This window comes from Protopterus annectens, chromosome 14.part0, assembly GCF_019279795.1.
Source record: "Protopterus annectens isolate FY-2018-M chromosome 14.part0, PAN1.0, whole genome shotgun sequence".
Classification (NCBI taxonomy): Eukaryota; Metazoa; Chordata; order Ceratodontiformes; family Protopteridae; genus Protopterus; species Protopterus annectens.
In genome coordinates, this window is record NC_056748.1 from 85,979,550 (window position 1) to 86,002,049 (window position 22,500).

A 22,500-nucleotide genomic window follows, 5' to 3' on the forward strand; every position below is an offset into this window, starting at 1 on the left:
CCAGATTAGATAAAGTGTCAGACAAGCTATTAATTTCCATGTCTGACAACCCGCAGGACTAAACTGGCATGATTAAAATGAACAGAATTGGTAAGCAGACTCATTACTTACCGAAGTGCTGTAGACTTGGCAGTTTCATTACTCTGAGTACAAACATAATAGCTACTAGTATGTGTTGTTAATTTGTACAGTTATGATCAATAGTCACCTTTTGAAACATTAATAAATTTAATAAGCTCTTTTTGTTAAATATGGTGACAGCCCATCCTGATCTCCTGGCACAGATCCAAGGAGATGGAATTGACCCAAAGCATCAGAAAAGGGGAGGGCAGGAGTTTAGGATGAGGCATCCATAACACGGGGGTGTAGTAAGGGAGTCTGTTGCTACCTGAATGTTATCTGTTGCACACCTCTCAATCTCTTAGTTTAAAAAATCTGGACAGTGCCAAAAATAAAATGGGACCAAGGTCCATAATTAAGGGCAGTATAAATAGGTTTACTATCAAATGACTGAAAATCAAAAGGCGGAATTCCAAAAAGACTGAAAATTCAAAATACTGAATGATGGAATTTGCCCCTTCTCCGCTGTTGTGCGATCTTGGAGTTGGTATATATATATATATATATATATATATATATATATATATATATATATATATATATATATATATATATATATATATATACACACATATATAGATATATATATTTAGCAGGGGTGAGGGGGCGCACATTAGGGGAGGAGGGGGGCTTGCCCCTTGCATTAAAAAACATTTAAATATTTGGAATTTTCGGTCTTACTGGGATCCATTCTTTTGATTTTCAGTCATTTGATACAAACCATATAAATACAACTCATATAAACATAGAAAGTTGTTAGAATTACAGGTTTTGCATTAACATGCATTTTCTGAAGGATATGAAAATCTGAAACTCAAATGTCTATCATTATTTATTGACTTCAATCCAAAAATAAGAGGTAAGAATCTACACATTTTGCAAAATTCTGAACAGTTGAGAGGGATGTCTGTCAAAGATCATTTTACCTTACACCTGCCACTGGTGGCGAAGAATTAACAGACATCTAGGGCACAGTGTGCAGGTGTGTGTGTCATGCACACTAACATCACTAAATGTCATTGTCTCCGCTAGGGATCCTGACAGGCCATTAAGGAATTATGGTTCCCGATCCACATCTCTCATTTGTTTTGTGAGTCTTTGCTGCCTAACCCTAGGAATTAATAGTCACCAGGCTGTGACCTCATAGAAGTTTGAAAGCACCTCCAGTGAAGGGATATGTCCAGAAACATCTAGAAAAGACCTACAGAGGTATTCAGGGAGGATGGAAAGGAGGTCAGCAACTAGCCTGATCCAAGAAGATACCAGGTGGGGGGGGGTGTGTAGGGGTACATACACATGGTGACACCTTACTTTCCTTGCAGTATATAATTAGCAGGTGAAATGATATCGTTGTCACTGTTAGATACAGTGACAGCTCACTACCTTTATTACATTCTGTAGGTAACATTGCATCACCCTGTGCTCTTTTCAAAATAATATTTGCTTCTCAAGGCATGATTTGTAGACCACCGTGATGATTTGTAGACCACCGTGATATTTTGTAGGCCACCATGATGATTTGTAGACCACAGTGTTATTTTGTAGACCATTGTGATATTTTATAGACCATCATGATATTTTGTAGACCTCAGTGATGATTTGTAGACCAATGTGATATTTTGTAGACCACAGTGATGATTTGTAGACTGCTGTGATATTTTATAGGCCACTGTGATATTTTGTAGACCACAGTGACATTTTGTAGACCACCCTGATATTTTGTAGACCACAGTGATATTTTGTAGACCCCCGTGACATTTTGTAGACCACCATGATGTTTTGTAGACCACCATGATGATTTGTAGACCACCTTGATATTTTGTAGACCTCCATGATATTTTATAGGCCACTGTGATATTTTGTAGACCACCGTGATATTTTGTAAACCACCATGATGATTTGTAGACCACCGTGATATTTTGTAGACCTCTGTGATATTTTGTAGACCACCGTGATGTTTTGTAGACCACCGTGATATTTTTAGACCACCGTGATGATTTGTAGATCACCTTGATATTTTGTAGACTGCCATGATATTTTATAGACCACCATGATATTTTGTAGACCACTATGATATTTTGTAGACCACTGTGATGTTTTCTAGACCACTGTGATATTTTTTAGACCACAGTGATTATTTGTAGACCACCTTGATGTTTTGTAGACCATCTTAATAATTTATAGTCCACCGTGGGCTGTCATCATGGGGGGCAGATTGTTTTATGTCCTAAGATTGTGGTCTTTTGTCATGGGGGAACAGATTGTTTTACGCCCTAAGTTTGTGGTCTCTCATCACGGGGGCAGACTATTTTATGACCTAATTATGTGGTCTCTCATCATGGGGGGCAGATTGTTTTATGCCCTAAGTTTGTGGTTGCTCATCATGGGGGCAGATTGTGTGATCTCTCCTCATGGAGGGGCATATTGTTTTACACACTAAGTTTGTGTTCGCTCATCACGGGGGGGCAGATTGTTTTACACCCTAAGTTTGTGCTCTCTCATCATGGGGGAGGCCAGACTGTTTTACACCCTAAGTTTGTGCTCTCTCATCATGGGGGAGGCCAGACTGTTTTACACCCTAGGTTTGTGCTCTCTCATTATGCACTCTTTCTGCAACATCCTGGCATGAGTGCATGTTCCTGTCCGTTGGGCATATTGGGTGTGCAGGCCTTCCCTCCAGTATTTATAATGCAGGAGCTACTATTAAATTTCTGCTATGCAGTGCACCTGCAGTAGGGGAATGCCAGACTCTCTTCCTGAAATAGACAGCCAAGCTTTAGACTCTCATGTCTGTCCCTTGTATTCCGAATTTACAGCAGGGAGGCCACCGGCCAGACTAAGAGCAACAGCATCACAAGTTCACCTGTGGTTTGGGCACCCGTGGATTGGAGAAATGTGAGTAACTTTAAAGAAATCATGATAAAAGCTACTGCAAGTACAATAAATACTTTGCCACAAAGTATGCAGAAAACAAACAATGCCTCACTTATTGATATATATATTTTTTGTAAATAAGTACAAATAAATAGCTTTGTGTTTCATTTTTTAACAAATTGGTGCAAATAACTGTAAAATTTAAAGTGATGGTAGGGAACTGCAGCCTCCCACCAAAAAAAAAACTCATCACACACACACACACACACACACACACACACACACACACACACACACACACACACACACACACACACACACACACACACACACCTATCTATCTATCTATCTATCTATCTATCTATCTATCATGCGTGTTTTCCATTTGAGCATGCCATTTACATATTTAAATCAGCAAAGAATGCAAAACATGGTATCTTTTTACATTCTGAAAAGGGGGACGTCTCTATGAACCTTTACTATTTTATAGTTGTTTCTGCTACTGAATGTAAATTGCTCATTAATCAGTTTGCCATGATAAGACCCATATAATCTAAGCACTCTGAATACTGAAGAAAAAACAGTAATACAGTAGTAAGTGAAATGATCACAACAGTTCATTCTTCATATGTTATTTTATTAAATGTATATGATTTTTAAACATTAATGTCAGGGCAATTTATCAGTCAGAAACCTCTAAAGCAAAGAGAGTGAAACACAGAAGACATATATACTTAGCTGAGTGTCATAGAAATAAAAACTACAGAACATGTAAGAACAGAAATCGTACACATTACATAGATAAAGCAAGCTTAAGGAAGCTATTTTTATAACTTTCCACTTTGCTGGAAGCATTATCTGCAACAACATCAAAAGCCGATTTCACATTAAAGAAAGCACCACCACCACTGTCAATGGCCTCAGCATGTCTGGGTTTCCACAGGAAGCTATAGAAGTTCTGTTCTAAAATGAATCAAAGGAAGCTAACAAGAATGCTAGTGAAGAGAGACAAAGTTCCCCAGCCCAGTAACCTTCGTTAACAGATGTGGGATTTGTCCACTTGTGTATTGCTACACACTCTGCAGTCACACAAGTGATATAGTCCAGTTCAGTATGATGTAATAACAATAAAAAGGATCGTTCGGTATGATGTAATAACAATAAAAAGGATTGTTCGGTATGATGTAATAACAATAAAAAGGATCGTTTGGTATGATGTAATAATAAAAAGGATCAGCATCCAGATAAGCCATGCCTGATTCTTGAAATTATCTTTAACTAAGGATACCCAGTTACTTTACAGAATGTTGATATATTATTGTTAGAAATACAAGGAAGCTCAGATCAAAGCCAGGTGCACTGCAGTTAAAATGGAATTTGACACAGACTCACATGAAGTGCCTTTAAGCTGTTCGACAGTCAAATGTACCAAACATTTGAAATGAATGACACATGAATATAGGATAATGGTTCTCCCACTATCACTCTGCCCTGGCTTACCTTTGATAACCTACAATATTGGCAGTGCTCTTAAAGTTATAATTTCTATGCATTCTTTTCACTGGTACACTCTATTGGACAGGTTAACTGGGAGTACACTCTTCTATGTAAAGCACAGTGAATCAGTTACGTAACGGTACCTTTGCATATGTCTTAGAAACATTTCTTTTGCTAGTCTGTGCTTGAATTTGCATCTCATACAGAATGGCCACCAGATAGAAAAGATGCCTGCTTAGACATCATAAATGCTATCCTCATCCATTCACATGAGATGGCTCACATCTTTATTTTAGCATCTTAAGTGACAGTAGTTTTGCTATGCTAGTTTTGGCCAGCCACCCGCTCTCATGCCCTATATGTATTCCCAATGTGGTATCTGTATTTTGCCCGTATTAGGCCAATCATTGAGTATAATGCCCCTTTCAATATGCACCTGTCCAAACATGTAACAGCTGGAATGACCACAAAACATTCTCACTAAAAAGGGAATAAATTGCAAAAGATATGGAAACCCTCTCAATGTCTTGTCCCTCTTCTCAATGTCATCCAGGTTACTGAAAGGTGACCTCGGTCTTTGAATAAAGAACTTCAACTAATCCTGTCATGTCAGACATAATACATATTTGCAAGTCCAATGGTTTCATAAACACACACTTAAGGGATCTGAATCTCATTTGCAAAATAAATAGGACACATTGAAGAGAGAGATTTGTATCTCTGAGATTCTATGGCAATATCTTCCACTCTACATAAAGGAAAGTACTACTTCTGCTCTGCTCAAATGGAATTTGGATGACTGGATGGATAACTGCAATTCATTCCTGATTTAGCACCCCTGTCCCTCATGAGTAGGAAAACATGGAAATGTCCCAACATATACTTCTTTGGCCTATCTCTGGTTATCTGCATGGAAAACATAAAGGCTAAAAACTACTATGTGAATGCAATGCTCAGCTTTTTAAGCTCCTCACAAATCAGTAGCCTGGTAAGTACCCATGACCCTAAAGAATCCTGTAGGTAAGTACCTATGAACCTATGAGCAGGAGCTCCATGTTTCACTGAGTCTTGCACTGTAAAAACTAGAACAGTCACCAGAGTTTTATCAAGGCCATTCAAGTCACACATTGTTGCTGTACTATTTTCAGTATCAGACAACATCAGCAGGAGTGAAATCTTCCACCTACTGCCAAGGTTGCATGATATAGGAGTTAGTTTACAGAGAGCTGCGAGAGTGTAGGGCCACAAGCCCCCCCCCCCCCAAAAAAAAAAAGGTGCAAGGAGACTTGCTCCCCCACAAAATAGTTCATTTTAACTTTATGTGAATGCCAGCTATTTGGCTTGCTGAATTTATTTTCCTCTTTTCCATTTGAACCTTAAGAAGTTTGATTGGCTGCTTGGAACCTTTCTAGGCACTTACTCTTTTTGGCCTTCTAAAAACTGATTTTTCCTCAGTCTTCCTTGAATCCACACTTTATTATGTGCAACAATCACAATACTTTTTACAGTGACCCTAAGCAAGAGACAGGACACAGGCAAGAAGGGGTAACAGAGGCACATGCTGTTGCAGTGATGTGTGATCAGATGTGTTAGTAAAGTTAAATTTTGTCACAACACTGAATGCTGTTATGATTGAGGCCTTGAAGACAAAAAAGAAAAGAACATCAGAGCAGAGAGTGGCTTAACATGTGCTGCGCTAAGCTGCCAGCTTGCTTAAAATAAAAGTGGTAAAAAAAAAGCAGGACAGAGTTATCCCACTGACTTGGGAAGCATGCAGTCAGAGGAGATAGACAACTGTCAGAGAAGACACCATGAAGTGTACGGTTGCACTGGTGCATGGTTGTGACCCAAAGTCAGGGTGAGAGGTAGCAGAGCAGACACGTAGACACTGCAGTGTGCGCTGAAGAGCAGTTTGCTTTTGAAGAAGATGGATGAATGTAGGCTGGCTGCTGTGCTGTGCTGGGCTGCATTACTGCTGCTTGGGACAAGATGAAGCATGAGGCGACAGGACATGGGTGAAACTCTCTTTGGGCTGTCATCTGTAAGGAAACATGAAATAAGTGAAAATGATGCCATTGCTATTCAGACAGGGTACATGCCATCATCTGAAGAAAAATTCTCATTTCAGCAGAACTGTAACATTAAACAATTAAAAAACATGCCTGGGAAAGGAAGAAAGGAAGTCCTTGCCGAGGTAGAAGACAAGATGGCTGGATCACAGGGATATGACACAGGTCTGATGGTGGCTATGTTCATTAAGCAGTAATCTGAAATACAAATCAGCAATTTATGAATGAATGCCAACAAAGTGGAATGTAGCAGTCACAAATGTATTCTTTGTAAATCTAACAATAGCATCCCCATGCAAAAAAGTCAGAGCAAGGCCACAGAAGTACAGTGTGGTCTGAAAATGTATTCAAACTTCACAAAATTTTCAAGAAAAAATGTTCAAAGACTCACCCAGTAAGTCTGAATGCAGCATTTTCTCTGTGGCGCTCTGGATGGGAATACACTCTTATTTGGTATTTTAATTCCTGGTTCTGGTATGCTGATCACAAAGTTATCTGATGCTATTAATTTAAAAACTTGAGAGAAAGCTTGGTATTGATGGACAACGATACTTGTTGATTTTGCAGTGGCAAATGTGCAGTAAATTGCATCCAACTGATGTGATTATGAGGTCAACATTATGACAGGACTACACTCCGATACTGAACAATGTTTAACATTAACGTTACTGTGAAAATGAACAGAAGGTTATGTTGCTGAAAACTGTAATGCTAGAATTTCTGTGATGACAACAGAAGAAACCAGAGCTTTGTCACTGGTCTTACTTACCATAATAATAACCTGTGTTCCAGAACAGACTGAGGTCCCCATCTGCCTAGCCTAGAAAGTAAACCTTTGATATCTGAAGGGATATATTTGCAGCTTCCATTAGACTTTGAACAGCAACATACTCCTACCCAATAACAAAAACGTAAATAAAAAATAAAAAATTAAAATTAAAAATTAAATGCCCTAACAAGGCATTAGGCAATACTAGCCCGATGTCCTGATTCCAGGCCTACTCATAGAAAACTTAAAGGAAATGGTCTGAGTCTTGCTTTGTTAGCTTGTTTGCCCCCCCCCCCATCACACACAAACACACACACACACATATGTATATATATATATATATATATATATATATATATATATATATATATATATATATATATATATCTGTACATACACACACAATGCAGGTTACATTCTGTACCATTCAAAAGGATTGATGGCTTTAAGGATCAATTTTTCACTCAAGGAAGTAGAATAAATCAGATGTGTATTACATAGTGGGATTCAAAACTGTAGGTGGCACTGTGGTGCAACACGTGGTCCTGTTCCTTCACAAGAGGTTCCCCCATTAATTCCTCAGCCACGGTGCCTACTGTTTGGAGTCTGTATAGGTTCATAGGTTTATAGGTATATACTAGGCTAATGACCAGTAGGGCTTCTGTAAGCCTAGCTGCGCAATCCAACCCAATTGCTTCCCTATCTATGTTTCTAGAGGTTATTTTTTTTAGTCTGTGCATTACTGTTTGTCTTTGTCTGTCAGAGACACTGTGTTTCTTTATGAGCTTTCATCAGGTGCTCCAGTCAATTCCTACCTTTGAAAGGTATGCACTACACTGACTGGCAAGCTTCCAAATCGCCAGCACATGTGCATGCGGTATAACATGAGTATGCATGCATTTTTTGCAATGGACCTGCACCCTTTCCAAAATAATCTTCAAAGCCTTGTGCCCACTAGCTACTGATATATGTTCTAATATCCCCATGACACTGTCAAGGGTAAGGAGGATTATCAGAAAATGGATGGATGGATGGATGGATGGATGGCCTCAGATATATGCTATGCCTATAGGCCATATTGCCTGAATAGAAGGTCAGGCAGAAGTAATCAGTGCTGCTATACAGTATGGAAAATGACTGCAGTACCGTCAGGTTGATTTTATTTTCCAAAATATGGCTGAGGTGACCTTTACTTTGTGGGCTAATTACTTCATGACTCATTACTTGTATGATTGCTTATTATTAAGTGTGGCTTCATCAATAGTGACCACCTATGAGACAACATAGTACAGTCGTCCCTGAGCTGCAAAAGAAACATGAGGTTAAACATCTCTGTAGAAGGAATATATTTACTACAGCAAGTCACAAACAGCAGAATAACTCAGGGAAGTGGAAGACTGTTGCTTCTTGCAATCCATTGGGAAATGCCAAATCCAACACTAGTGAAGCAGAAATTAAAGCAAAACTGCACAGTTACTAAATGTATTTATTTCATAACAGTGCTGAGTACCCCAGAAAAAACAAGTGCCATTTTTTCTAAAGATTGTTTTGCCAGGAAGGCATGCTCAACAAGGTCTAACTCATTTTTAGTGCCAAATCACATGACTATTACCTATATAATGCCAGCATACCTCTCAACTGTCCCTGACTGGTTGAGAGCTACATTGCTCACTAAGTCACCAGTTTGCTTATTTATTGAAGCAAATTTTATATCTGAACAGACAGAAACGAAAGAAGTGATAACTGAATGACACAATAAGGGAGTGAAAATACACTGTACAAAAATTTTTCATAGGGAAATTGATTAGGTTAATGTATACTTGAGAGAAATGGCAGTTATGAAAAGGTGGAATTACATCTTGTATCTGAACTTGTCCTAGGGTTTTCATTTTATAACAACAGATGGGACACAACTAAGACACGGAAGAGAATCTTAAGGCAGAATTTTCTGAAAACTATAAATAACATGAATCAAACTCATTAGTCTGTCTAATCAAATCAAACACAAATCAACCGTAATAAACATACACAAGTAGCAGCATCAGAAAAACAACCCAATAAACCACAAACTACTGCAACCACTGTTACTGGCTAAAAAAAATGGACCAGTGGACAATAAGGACTCCCAAAGAAAAATGTGTAATCTCTCCATAGCTGGAACCATAATAAGATTTAGCGCTTTTGTCCTGCTTAACAAGACTTCATCACAATCAAATTACCATCCATTGGAAAGGCTTTATATAGCCATAAATCTATGAGTACCAATTGATTAATTAATACACAAAGACTGAAATTTAAAGAGATAGCAACAAGTAAAGAAAGCAAAATAGGGATCCATCAAGTAAATTACATTAGACATATCGACCACTGCGTTACATAAAACACATAAATAAAAATGCACTTTTATGAAACATAATCATTAAAAATTGGTTAAAATATGTTGTCATCATATAACATCTAAGTTATTTTAAAAGAAAAATTCAATGAATGTTCTGTTATGCATGTTACTGAAAATATAAAATTCAATGTGCTGTTATGATGTTAAAAAATAAAAAGTGAAGAAGTACAAAAGCCTGACTCTAGGCTTTAGAACAGGTTTCAGGGGATGCTGTCATTAGTTCCTGGTGGGTTAGAAGCAGGAACTGCCACTTCACTTCTCTTTCTTCGAGAAGTGTTTTAAGATCTCCACCCCCAGGATTGACTGATCATTTTTCTAATATTGCAAAACTGAATGTGTGGCAATGGGAACTGCTGGCCAAATGCCTATGTTTGTTTGTCTTTCGGCTTTTTCCTGGTAAGGGGGTTGCCACAGCAGAACTCTGGTCCGCTAATGATTGGCAGTAGATTTTTACAAAACACCGAGGTGCCAGCTTGACACACAACCTTCAACGAAGACACGCCCAGTTACACACGCATGTCTTTCGAACACTACCCAACCGCGGGGAGGACATGAAGACTCCACACAGAAGGCACTCCCAAGCCATGCCAAGAATCGAATGGGAGAACCTCTTGCTGTGAGGTAACAATGCTACCACCGTACCACCGCGGCTTACTACTGCTGGCCAAATGTATATATAGGGCATTATTGGTGTTGTGTTTCTTAATCTGATACATGTGTTCATATATTCTATTTTTTATACAACATATTTTAACCAATTTTTAATGATTATGTTTCACAAAAGTCCATTCTTATTAAAGTTCCAGCTGTGGAGAGATTACACATTTTTCTTTGGGAGTCTTAATTGTCTGGTCCGTCTTTTTAGCCAGTAACAGTGGTTGCAGTAGTTTGTGGTTTATTAACAAATCAAACCTAGATAAAAATTTGATATTTTAATTCCAAATATTTGCACTCTTAGCAATAGGGCTTTTCTCATCAAGATCACTCTTCCATAGCATAGACAGAGCTCAACACAATAATAAAGCCAGAATACCATGGACCAAAGGAAGTTATTTACAAGTCTATGAGTAAATGGCACTGTCTCTCCTTAGAAGTAATAGTCTTCCAGCCACAATCTCAAATAAAAGTTTAAAAGAACTTCATGATCCGATAATGTTTAAGTAAGTTAACTGTGTGCACCGCCCTCTATGTGAAGACCCCACAACCTCTGACTTACATAAGTCAATTTTATGATTGCACAACAGTAGGGAAAAGGACATTTTCTACATTTGCTGAAAGTGGCTTTCAGCAAAATTGTTTTGTAGTATTGTCAGCTGAACAAATCACAATCAACTGCTGGTTCACATCTGAAGAAGGTCCATGTATATTAGCTCCCTATCCCATTAACAAGCACAGATAGGTAAATAAATACAAGCATAAATAAATACATAAATAAATAACTGCATATAAATAGATTAAAGTATGTCAGGGCAATGTAATTCACTTGGTGTTACTGCAGATTCTCCTTGCATTACAAGCCAAAATTTATATTTATTTATTGACTTTTGTTGACCAGGAAAGTCCACTGGGTCAGAAACCCATTTTCAGTGGAGACCTGGGGAGAAAAGCTTCACAAAACAATAGGGGGATGGACCAAACAGTGCAATGGGAAAGGCCAGAACCATCTTGGTGGCACTTAGTAACCATCCTGAATTCAGATGTACACTAAAATAATAACATAAAATAACTTAGTATGACGTATGAAGACAGGTTTTAGGGATGAATCACAATGCAGGAAGAAAGGCATCTATTTTACTGAACAAATAGATGTGTCTTATTTTATAAAATGTATCTATGGGGATTTTGAAGGGGGGGAGCATGATGGTTAAGGTGTTTACCTTACAGAGGTACAGGGTTTGATTTTCACCTTTGAGGGAAATTGGCTAGACTTAAAATGGCCCACAAGGGCAGCTAGCCTAGTTCTCCCCTGTGAACTTATAAAAGATCTACAGGGAACAGACTGCATACTGTAAAGAGTAAAGACTAGAATGTTAAAGAAGTCTATGTAAGAGTTTACGTGGCTGCAGGACAACGTAAGGGTTTTGTACAGAGAAGAGTGTCGGGTAGTCTGGGTGTGACAAGAGTACCCCTAGGATGCTGACAAAAATTAAATGTAACAGCCATCTTGTATTATATCCCTCAAAATCTGCAACCCCATTTATCGAATATAAATTGTATTTCTATGTTTTCAACTTACATTGTTGTTACTCGTTCACTCCTTTTTAACTTTAATTTAAAAACTGGTTCTCAAATGCTGAACAGGTCAATGGCTATAACACTGGGACAGTTGGCTGATAATGCTGTGTACAGACAGCATGGAAGGAAATGCCACAGAATGACATCAGGATCTAGAAATAAATAAACATACTTGTGCACACACACACACACACACACACACACACACTCATAGATACACAAAGACATACACACACACACACACACACACACATAGATACACACATACACACACACACACACGCACTCATAGATACACAAAGGCATACACACACACACACATAGATACACACACACACACACACACACACACATACACACACATAGATATACACACACACACACGCATTGATACACACAAGCACACATGCACACTCATGCAAAATATGCGCACACATTAGACAGGTCTAGTAACTATTAACTTTTCATTTAGAAAACACGTTCACTCTTCGTGTTGCTATTACTACTGCAGAAAGTAACTCAATGCTTTCTGTGTAAAAGAGTCCTTTCCCTTATCATGCCAATGCCGATAAAATGAAAATACAGGTTCAAATGAATCACCGCGATGTTTGTAGAAAATAAAGAAGTGCATATACAAGTACCTGTCACAATACCTAAACATAAACTTGTGCAAAGTCTTATTCCCGTCATCATGTTTATACAAAAATATTGCTTCTTCATGGTTTGTATTGTCTAGAATAATGCAACTTGTTGCAGGCGGATAACTAGCAGAATCATCTGGTATCACAAAACACATTTGTCGACTTCACACTAATAAAGGAAAACCAAAAGTTTGAGCCCTTCACTTACCACCACATTTTAATGAAAAGAAAAAAAGTTGTGTGTTTTAGAAAAACAAATCTTTGGAAAAATACTGGCAAACTGTTGTACAATGAATGTTTTTACCCTGTAAATGAAAAAACATTCTGATCGCAGTTTCTTTAGAAACCAGCATGCCTCATAAATACAGTCCCACCGTGTTAATGATCAAAGACTATTATGTTAACAAAGCTAACCAGAGGAAATCCTCTAAAATCCTCCTCAACAGCTTATACCAATCAGTCACCAGAATCCACCCTCTCTCAGTTAAAAAAAATCTACCACAACTGTTGAGTCCAAGCAAAAACTGTTACATCCTAGGGAATTCAGCTTGAAACCCCATCTCATAACACTTGCTCTCAGGGAACATTGTCAAAAGATTTTGCAATTTCAATCTATATTCAAACAACAAAAATGCATTTTAAATAAAATTTTTTTTATTTTTTATTTTATTTTACATTTGTTAACCGGGCTAGTCTGGCTGGATACATGTCCATTTTCAGCAGAGGCCCGAGGAGAAAAGCTCCACTATCAAAAACTAAAATACACTACAGTTTATAAAGTAACTAGTAATACTAACTATACAAATAAAACTAAACTAATATAGTATTATACGGCTACATACAAGTACAAATACGTTTTTGATGTAAAAACCTGAGTAGATGACAATTAAAATTCAGTCGGAGACTGAGGAGAAAAGTTTCAGTGTCAACATAACAATTTAAAGTAGAAAAATATCCATAGTAGTTAGTCATGAACAACAAGTAGGTATTAGTTGTAAGTATAAAAGTGGTTAAAAATATAGTGTGAACATGCAGGTTAGTGGTGTAAAGAGATTTTTAGAGGCTAAAGAAAGTATAAAGGCAAGAATGACGTAAAGAGAAAGGAAAATAAAGTACGGCTACTGTTGGGTACAGGAATTCTGGACTTAGTGAGGTTAGGAACTAGCAGTAGGAAAAGGAGAGGGGGAAATAAAAGTTAGAGAGGAATTGTAAGAGGTAAAACAGGATTATAGGAAGTCAGCTAAAAGAAGCAGGAGACAGACAATCAAAGAGGTCAGAGCAACAACAGAGCCAGCTGTCACAGCAACAACATTTGCTGCATATATTAGTCCTTAGTCAAAAGAAGGCACAACTAAACAAATACAGATGACATGTGATAATCAACATGTGCCTCTCCCTCTTGGACTCTAGCTGAAAAAGATATATGCTCAGCTCAAATTTATCAAATTAATAAATGCAAATAATTAAACAGTTGCTTATTCCCGAAAGAAACACCTGTTAAAATCTTGATATGTTTGCCTATATACAAGTGTGCAGTACATGAACACACATAAAAACATTAACATACATATTTGTGGGAAATAATGTAAGAAACTAGTTCATAGGTTCATAAGTTCATAGGTAGGTACTAGGATATTGGCCCTAGGGCCTATATAAGCCTAGCCAAAAATATATCCTGGCTTTCGCCACCCAAGAAAATTATTTTCCTGTGCCACTGTCCAGCAGAGACACAGAAGTGATCTCCGGGGTGAATTTCCTATCACCCATCCAATCATCAATATTTTTCTTGAAGAGTGCTAATGAGGAGCTCTGTTTGACATAGATAGGTAGTCTGTTCCAGAGTATGGAAAGTCTCTGGGACAGGAATCTATCCTTCCAGCATGTTCTGTTTATTGTGATGAAAAGGTTTAGGTCCCTAGAGCGTGTAGCTCGGAGGGATTGGGATTTCTTTAAGTGGAGCATGTCCAACAGCTCTGGGTTTTACATAGCTTTGTATGTTAGGCAGAGATCGCCTCTGAGTAGGCGATATGCGACGGAGTAAAGCTGGAGTTTTTTGAGACGGTCTGCGTAGGGCATCTGTTTGAGGCCAGTAATCCTCTTTGTGAGGTATTTCTGTGGCCTTTCCAGTTGTTGTAGATGTCTTGTGAGGTACATACCAAAAGGGAAGTTGTACTCTATAATGGTTCTAATGAGTGATGAATAGAGGGGAACAATGACCTCTTTTTTTCTGGATGAGAAACCTTTTGTGATGAGGTGAGCCATGTAGAAGGATTTCCTGACCACTGTGGCAATGTGATTATCAAATGAGAGACTACTGTCCACCTATGTCCCAAGGTCTCTTATCTCATTTTCGGCATTAAGTAGACTACCAGCTATATGGTAGTTCATGGGTACAGTGTTTTTACCAAAGGGGATGACAATACACTTTTTGGCATTGAGCTTCAGGCCATGGCTTTGACACAAGGCATCTGTCTCAGTGAGGCCCTTTTGTAGTATGTCCACATTGTTAGGAGTTTCGATTATGGCTCCTAGTTTGCAGTCATCTGCAAACGTTGTTAGCCAAAGACCTTCTGTGTTAACCTGTACTTCAGAGAAGTAGATACCAAACAGGAGAGGACCCAGGACTGAACCCTGTGGTACTCCACTTGTCACTGGTCTGAAGTCAGATTTGGAGTCTGCTACTTTCACAGTGTGGGTTCTGTCAGTGAGCCAGTTGGCAACCCATCTTGTGACATAGGGATTTATACCTAGTTTAGTGATCTTATCTATAATTCCAGAGTGGGGGATGGTGTCAAAAGCCTTGGCGAGATCTAGATAAGCTGTGTGAACCACCTTACCCTCATCTATGGCTTTGGTGACTGCTTCAAAGAAGTCAATCAGGTTTAGGAGACATGATCTGTCTTTTACAAATCCGAACTGGGTAGGGTCCAGAGTTTGGAGATTACCAATGTCTTTGTTTATGAGTTCCATGATGATATGTTCCATGGCCTTGCAGACCAGGCTCATCAGGCTAATGGGGCGGTAGTTCCCGGGGTCCTTCCTGGCTCCCCCTTTGTGGAGTGGGATAACCGTCATGGTGCACCATTCAGTGGGCACAAAACCTGAGGTGAGGCTATGATTGAGCATGGTACTTAGGTAGGGTGCCAGTTCATTCTGTAGTTCATGTAGAACACAGCTTGGGATATTGTCAGGTCCCATGGATGCTGTGTTCTTGGCTTTGGAGAGTGTGTTTTTTACCTGTGCAGCCATGATTACAGGAACATTGCATTCTTCTTGTATAAAGATGGGCCCTCTAGGGGGTGAGAGTGGGGGTAAAGTTAGCACTGAACCTATCTGCCAGGATGCTGGCAATATCAGTTGGTTCTGTATATTTAGTGCCATTGTGCTATAACTCAGAGCAGATCTGAGTGTTGCCATTGAGATTCTTGACATAGCTATAGAATGCTTTATGGTTGTCTTTAGAGTCAGTGGCAATTTTGTTTTTGTAACTAGCTTTGGAGGATTTTATGAGGGATCTCAGCTTCTTACTGAGGTTGACCAGGGAGTTCCTCCAGCCATGGAATTTTACTCTTTTTTGCAACAGTTTCTTTCTTCTGTTGTAGAGTTTGTTTATGGTAGAGGACCACCAGATTGGCTTCCTCTTTTTGGAGGATAGCATCTTGGTTCTGTTAGGGATAGCATGATCCATGCACTTGTGTAAGTACTTATAAAGTGCATTTATGTAGGATTCAGCAGTCGTACATCAATTGTACGTCTGCATGGGTGTCATGAAGTTTGCCACTTTTGTCTTAAGAAGTGTGAAGTTGGCTTTTGAGAAGTTTTTTATGGTGGTTTCCCTAATTGGGGGTGGGGGTGGGATGTGGATGTCTAGGGTGATTAGCTTGTGGTCGAATCTGACCAATGAGGAATTGACCTCTGGTGTGGAACACCGGTTGCCCATGTTGGTAATGACCAGGTCTAGGATACTGCTGCCCCTGGTGGGGGTGTGAATAAGTTGATCCAAGGCGTTGGAATTTATGAATTCCAGAAAAGTTTTCTCACAAATACTTAAAACATACAGGACCACACTATAAATAATAAAATGCTGCATTTGTTTTAATTTATTTTTATTTAAATTTTGTTGGCAGGGTTAGTCCCACTAGGCCGATGGCCTCTTTTGAATGGAGACATGAGGTGGTAGTCATAGTGACTAGGGAAAATTTGGCCAAGGCTCCAGGGTGCTTGTTCTACTCTTTCTGAGCACTAGGTGGCACCAAAGGGCTGTCACTAGGTCTTGCAGAATTTCAAAATGGAGGAGAAAAAGAGACATCAACAGAGTGGACTGGAGATCTGCACACTATCACTAACAGACTCTGTACGAGGAGAGATTATTGTTACAGAGTTGGAGGAAAGAGATTTGGATATACCTTCTGTTATTGGAAATGGTGGCTCAAGATGAGCCAAACGCTGATGAGTAAGCTGGAATACTATGGTGGATGGTGGCCGTGTGCTGAGAGAGGTAACAGGAGAGGGGCTGCCAGATAAATCAGGAAAAGGGAATTAATTACTAGAAGGTGTTGGCAGCAGTTTGGGGGTATGCTTGGCCAGCAGAGTAGCTGATTTTAAAGGTATTCCCTTGCAACAGGGTGTTATTGTGAACAGAAAAAATGTTTACATATGCAGAAAAATGGTAAACAAAGTAAAGAAATATGCTGCAGAGAAGTATTGAAGGAAAGGAATATAAATATTAACTGAATAGAGATAAAATGAAAATGGAATATGGGAATGTGAGCGTATTATTAAAACTGTAAAGAGTGGCTTATAATGAAAAATTCAAGAAAATATTTTTGATTGTAGAAAAAAGGAAAACAAAGGAATAAGAAAGTGCATAATGAATCATAAAATATAATATAATATAATATAATATAATAAAATATAATATAATATAATATAATATAATATAATATAATATGTGTGATATTTAATAAAGAAGCTGGAATCTAAACAAGTGCTGTAGTATACTTAACATAAATGCATTTTTTGTGGGTGATAAAATGGTGAAAAAGAGAGTTGTAAATGATGGGGAAAATGTTAGACGTAAGGTATGAAGATATGTGGAAATATGTTAAACCAGAAAACACAGAAGGAAAGAACATGGAAGTAAAAATAATGAAAGGCGAACATCAGTGAAAACAGAAAATGATGGCTCACCAATATCATGGAAAATGGTACGTGCTATATCCTCGGAAAGAATTAAAAGAAGAAGCAAGAAATGCTACAGAGACGACAGGAAAAAGGTTTGGGATTTTTTAGGAAGCAGTAGATTTCCTGAGGAAAAGTTTGCTGAATAAGTTACCACTTAAAGGTAATATGGAATATAAGGTGCTGTTGTGGATTGATAGCTGGAAGAAAGAAAATGTGTGGAGTATAATGAGGAATAAACAACACAAAGTTGTTGTAAAAGTAACAGTTTAATGAGGAACAAACAACACAAAGTTGTTTTTTAGAATGTAAAAAAGTAACAGTTCTGGGTAAATTTTAAAAAGGAATATGAACTGGAAGAATTTCAAATATAATGGATATTATATTATATGGAAAATATGAAAACAAAATAATGTCAAAATGAAAAGTGAGACAAAATATTATTTGTAGCAATCTGAAGATTATGAAAAGAAGATGTGATGTATTATTGTATAATAAAAATACAGATTATTAAGATATGCTAGATGAAAAAAAGTTATGGGAGAAAGGATGGCGGAACAGATAAAGAATGAAAAATAGCTGATATTTGCTTAGAGATGTTAGTTTTTGTGTTTTGTATTTGTTGAAATGATGACAACAGAAGTATTTGTTTTTTCATGTATATCATATGTTAAGGTTTTAAAAAATAAAAAAGAAATGACAAGGTGTATATGTTATGCACATGACCTTTTAAATAATGTAAAGTGGTGTAAATAATGAAAGATAAAAATACATAAAGCAACCCTACTCTTTTCAGGCAAGTAGGGCCTCGGTCAAACATCTCAGCCGAAGGACAGGACACAGACACTCCCCTTATGCAGTGCTGCAGTGTCAGGACTGGACAATTAATCCAACTACCTGTAATGGCAACAGAATCTACAGCTTTCTGCACCAAAGACAAATGTACTACCTATTCAGCTAGTGAGACATAAATCCATAAAGAACAATAAAAATATCACTACTTAACTGCAGTAAGATCTTACAGTGTGTGTGTCATAGGAAATTAACAGACATTACAGAAGAGAGGAGGTCTAATTATGCAAACCCCCAGGATTCCCTGTCTGTCAGGCATTAGTGCTTACATTTTTTTCTTGAGTAAAAGCTAACGAAAATTAATAGCCATCTGTAATCTTATACCTTTCTAGTATGTCTCATTTTGTAACATTTGCTATAGTTAGTATATTGTGATGTCCAATGTCAGCACTGTTGGAAGGGTGATGTGAAGGGGGCACCTGACCCAATTAGCATCTTTAGTTGATCAGTTTACAAGCTGTCATTAAGTGATCACAGTCACTTATGTACACATTTTTACCTGAAAAAACTGTAAAACTGCTTTTCTTTTAAGATAGACAACTACCTTTAAAACACTTTTCAAGTTGTGAATGTGCTAGCTATTGTGATCGCTTAATGACTGTTTTGCTTAGTGAGAGTTATGAAGTGTCAAAGGATTTTTAACAGTTTGCAAACTATCATTAAGCATTTAGAATCTGGCAATTACTTATAGAAAAATGGGTGTATTCAATGAGTGTGCTACCCAGGGCTCCAAATTCCCCCCGTTATAGCTTTGGCCTGTTCTGGTCTCAAAAATGGCCATTTTAATGAAAAAACCCACATGGGATCAATGTTTATCACTAGTCACTCACATGATATAATGTGGTAGGCTAAAACGAAAGGGAAACTACTGCATTCCATCACTTCCTTCTGAATGCTTCCCTCTTGTGAGAAATATGAGATTCTTGCAAATAAGCAAGTCAGTTTCAAATCACAGAATACTTAATCAAAATTATGACTTTTTTAATTTATTTTTATTTATCCTTTGATGACTGGGTTAGTTCCACTATGCCAGTGCCTCTTTTTAGGGGAGACCTGAAATGGTATTGATACTATGAGAGGAAATTTGGCCAGGCTATTGGGGACCTTCCATTACTCCTTCTGACAGGTACAATGGGATCTTTTACATCTACCTGAGCTGCCACCAACCATGAACAAGCAGAGGAGTTGATCTGCCTCTAATAAAGAACAATTTGGAAAAGAAGAACAGGCTGCATTTACTTTCTTCATCCTCAAGATTACAACTATTTTCCATGAGAATTTGACTCCAGACCTGACAGTAGCCACTGAAAAAGACTAATTCAAATCAACATTAAATGATGACGATTACAGATGCCAGCTCAATGAAGGAGTATCTCCTACTAGTTCCATCAATCCTTCCAGGGCCAAATAGGAGACGCCTGCATTTCCTATGTTCTGGGCTCAGCACTACTTTACCTAGTTGGTGAGTTGGCACTTATTCAACCTAGGCTGTTCTGGCAAGGCAGACCATTATATAATTATTTTGAAATCTTGAAAAGCATCAAAGAGAGCGTACAAAGTCCACCACATTTGATTCTGAAACTCTGTAGAAATGGCTGGATTGGTAAATCATCTCTATGACATTTGTACAATTAAGAAACTACCAGTCCCTGCCTGTAGGTTTTATTCTGGCAAGGTTAAATACAAACTACAAAGGAAAATTTCACAGCTACTATAACCTAATTTTGTATCTTAAAACCCAACAATATATATCTTAAACATTTAGTTTAAAACAGCAAGAATGACCTGATAAGAGATGGAATTGAGAGTGAAGAAAAAAAAATCGTGAAGTTCAATTTATAAAGACACATGGAGCTTGTGATGTAGCAACCTGACTAGCTTTGGCCTAACCGACAAGCCAGTATCAGAGCTGGTAACCTGATGGTCATCTGACTGCCTGAATTAGCCAGTATCAGGGCTGGCAACCTGATGGTCATCTGATCATCTGACCGACTAACCAGTATCAGAGCAATATCCTCATTCTGAGGTGCCATCTTTTGGTGGTATGGCATTATTCCTTTGGTCATTACTTTCCGCTGCTCCTTTTCCCATAACACAGGACAGATTGTCGTCCTTGATTCTCACAGTCCAGAAAGTGATGGACTTTTATACAGAAGCATAAGTTGCAGATGTCCAGCACCTGAAAATCACTGTTGAATTAAAATATGAATTTGCATGGATGTTTCCTGGAATATAACATGGTACCATTAACTGTGTATGAGGAATATGTGGACAGTAGAGCCATCTGAAGTTCACAAATCATTATGATATATTTGCTACAGCCTGGTCACATGTCATACATGTGATGTCGATGTCATTCTTTAAATATAAGCTGACAAAAAATAAAAGCATCTTAGAAGCAAACTGCTTCCAATATGCAAAACCAGTAAAAAGCATGCCCAGTTTTCATTTGCAGGTGCAACATGTAGTTAGGTGGACAGGCTAAAGGCTTGCAAAGCCAGCATGCATCGTGTTTTGAGAACCACAAACACATTCTGTACCTCAAAAAAAAAAGAGAAGAATATCTTAGCGGCATGTCTGCAAAAACATATCTTATGGGCAGGATTTTATACATTTAATTCTGTCAGTATTTTGCTGTACAAAAGTGTTTTATTTTTCTCAAAAGGACCAATATAGTTATGTGGTGCTGTCACTTTTAAGCAGCAGTCATCTGCATCCCCCCTCCTGTACTAAAGACTATCAAATGCATATGTGAAGTTTTCTAGAGAACATTAAGAAAGAAGTTTAGCACTCCCCAACCACATTTTTATGTTGAGTGTGACAAGTAAAATGCATGACATTCTCTGCTTTTCATTTACGCTGAATCAATGTAAGGTACAGAAATGCAGTGAACAGCTACAGCAGGCCATCAGGGTACCCAGAACCTGGAATGTGTACCCAGCCTAGAAACAATACTCAAGTCAAGAGTCTAGACCTACCCTAAGAAACCCTACAGATTCTTAGTGTGTGTGTGTGTGTGTGTGTGTGTGTGTGTGTGTGTGTGTGTGTGTGTGTGGTGTGTGTGTTTGTGTGTGTGTGTGTGTGTGTGTGTGTGTGTGTGTGTGTGTGTGTGTGTGTGTGTGTGTGTGTGCATGTGTGTGTGTGTTCATCTTTAAGCCTAGTTTTGATAAATTTATCTGAGCTCCTGTACCTCCATCCCTAACGTAAACAAATGAGCAAACACACAATGCAGTTCTCTTTGAGACCAAGATGATGCTAAAAGTCTTTTTTCATGATGTCTAATAAATGCAGGAAGGATGAATATATACTTTGTGTTATTGTACTTTGCCTAAGATTTTATCAGCCTCTACCTGAAGAGATGTTGCATGAGGTTCACCCCACCTTATTTAGATATCACTGTTCACAGTCCTTGTCTGAAGGACATTCTTACTAGGTTTGCAAAATGTCAGCATTTCATCATCATTTCAAAGAACCTGGGTCACTTTTTTGCTTAATATTAAATGCATCACCCCAAATTAAATCTGAATTTATACTAATAGGGTTGGACAGAAATTCAGTCGTCCAGGAACACTGAAATGTGACATTAATTTCAGATTTGAACACTCATTAGTAAAGGAACTAGATAAGTACAACTGAGGAGCACAGATTTCGCAGACATTGACTCGTTTTTGTTTTTCTAACAAGATGATGATCTAATTGGAATGAGATAACAATCCATCTCAAAAATCTGCATAACATTTTTATTTTGACTATAATTATTTTTCACATCAGACGTGCACATAAGGATGGCAAGGTAGATAAACATTTATCAGCTGCATACCAGCTGCATACCAGTGCATTTCTGATAGTAACTTCACCTCAGGG

At 38.1% G+C, this 22,500-nt stretch overlaps 1 protein-coding gene across 3 annotated transcripts in view; it reads right to left on the minus strand.

Annotated features, from left to right (window-relative positions):
• Positions 1-22,500, minus strand: part of AFAP1L2 (actin filament associated protein 1 like 2) — a 2,783,820-nt gene that overhangs the window by 1,671,793 nt on the left and 1,089,527 nt on the right. For 2 of the 3 annotated variants that reach the window (XM_044055821.1, XM_044055820.1), the window contains exon 5: positions 6,654-6,758. The exons of the other annotated variant lie outside the window; for it this stretch is intronic. In XM_044055821.1, the coding sequence (XP_043911756.1) occupies positions 6,654-6,758 (105 nt within the window). The remainder of the gene's footprint in view (positions 1-6,653; positions 6,759-22,500) is intronic. 3 annotated transcript variants of the gene reach the window in all.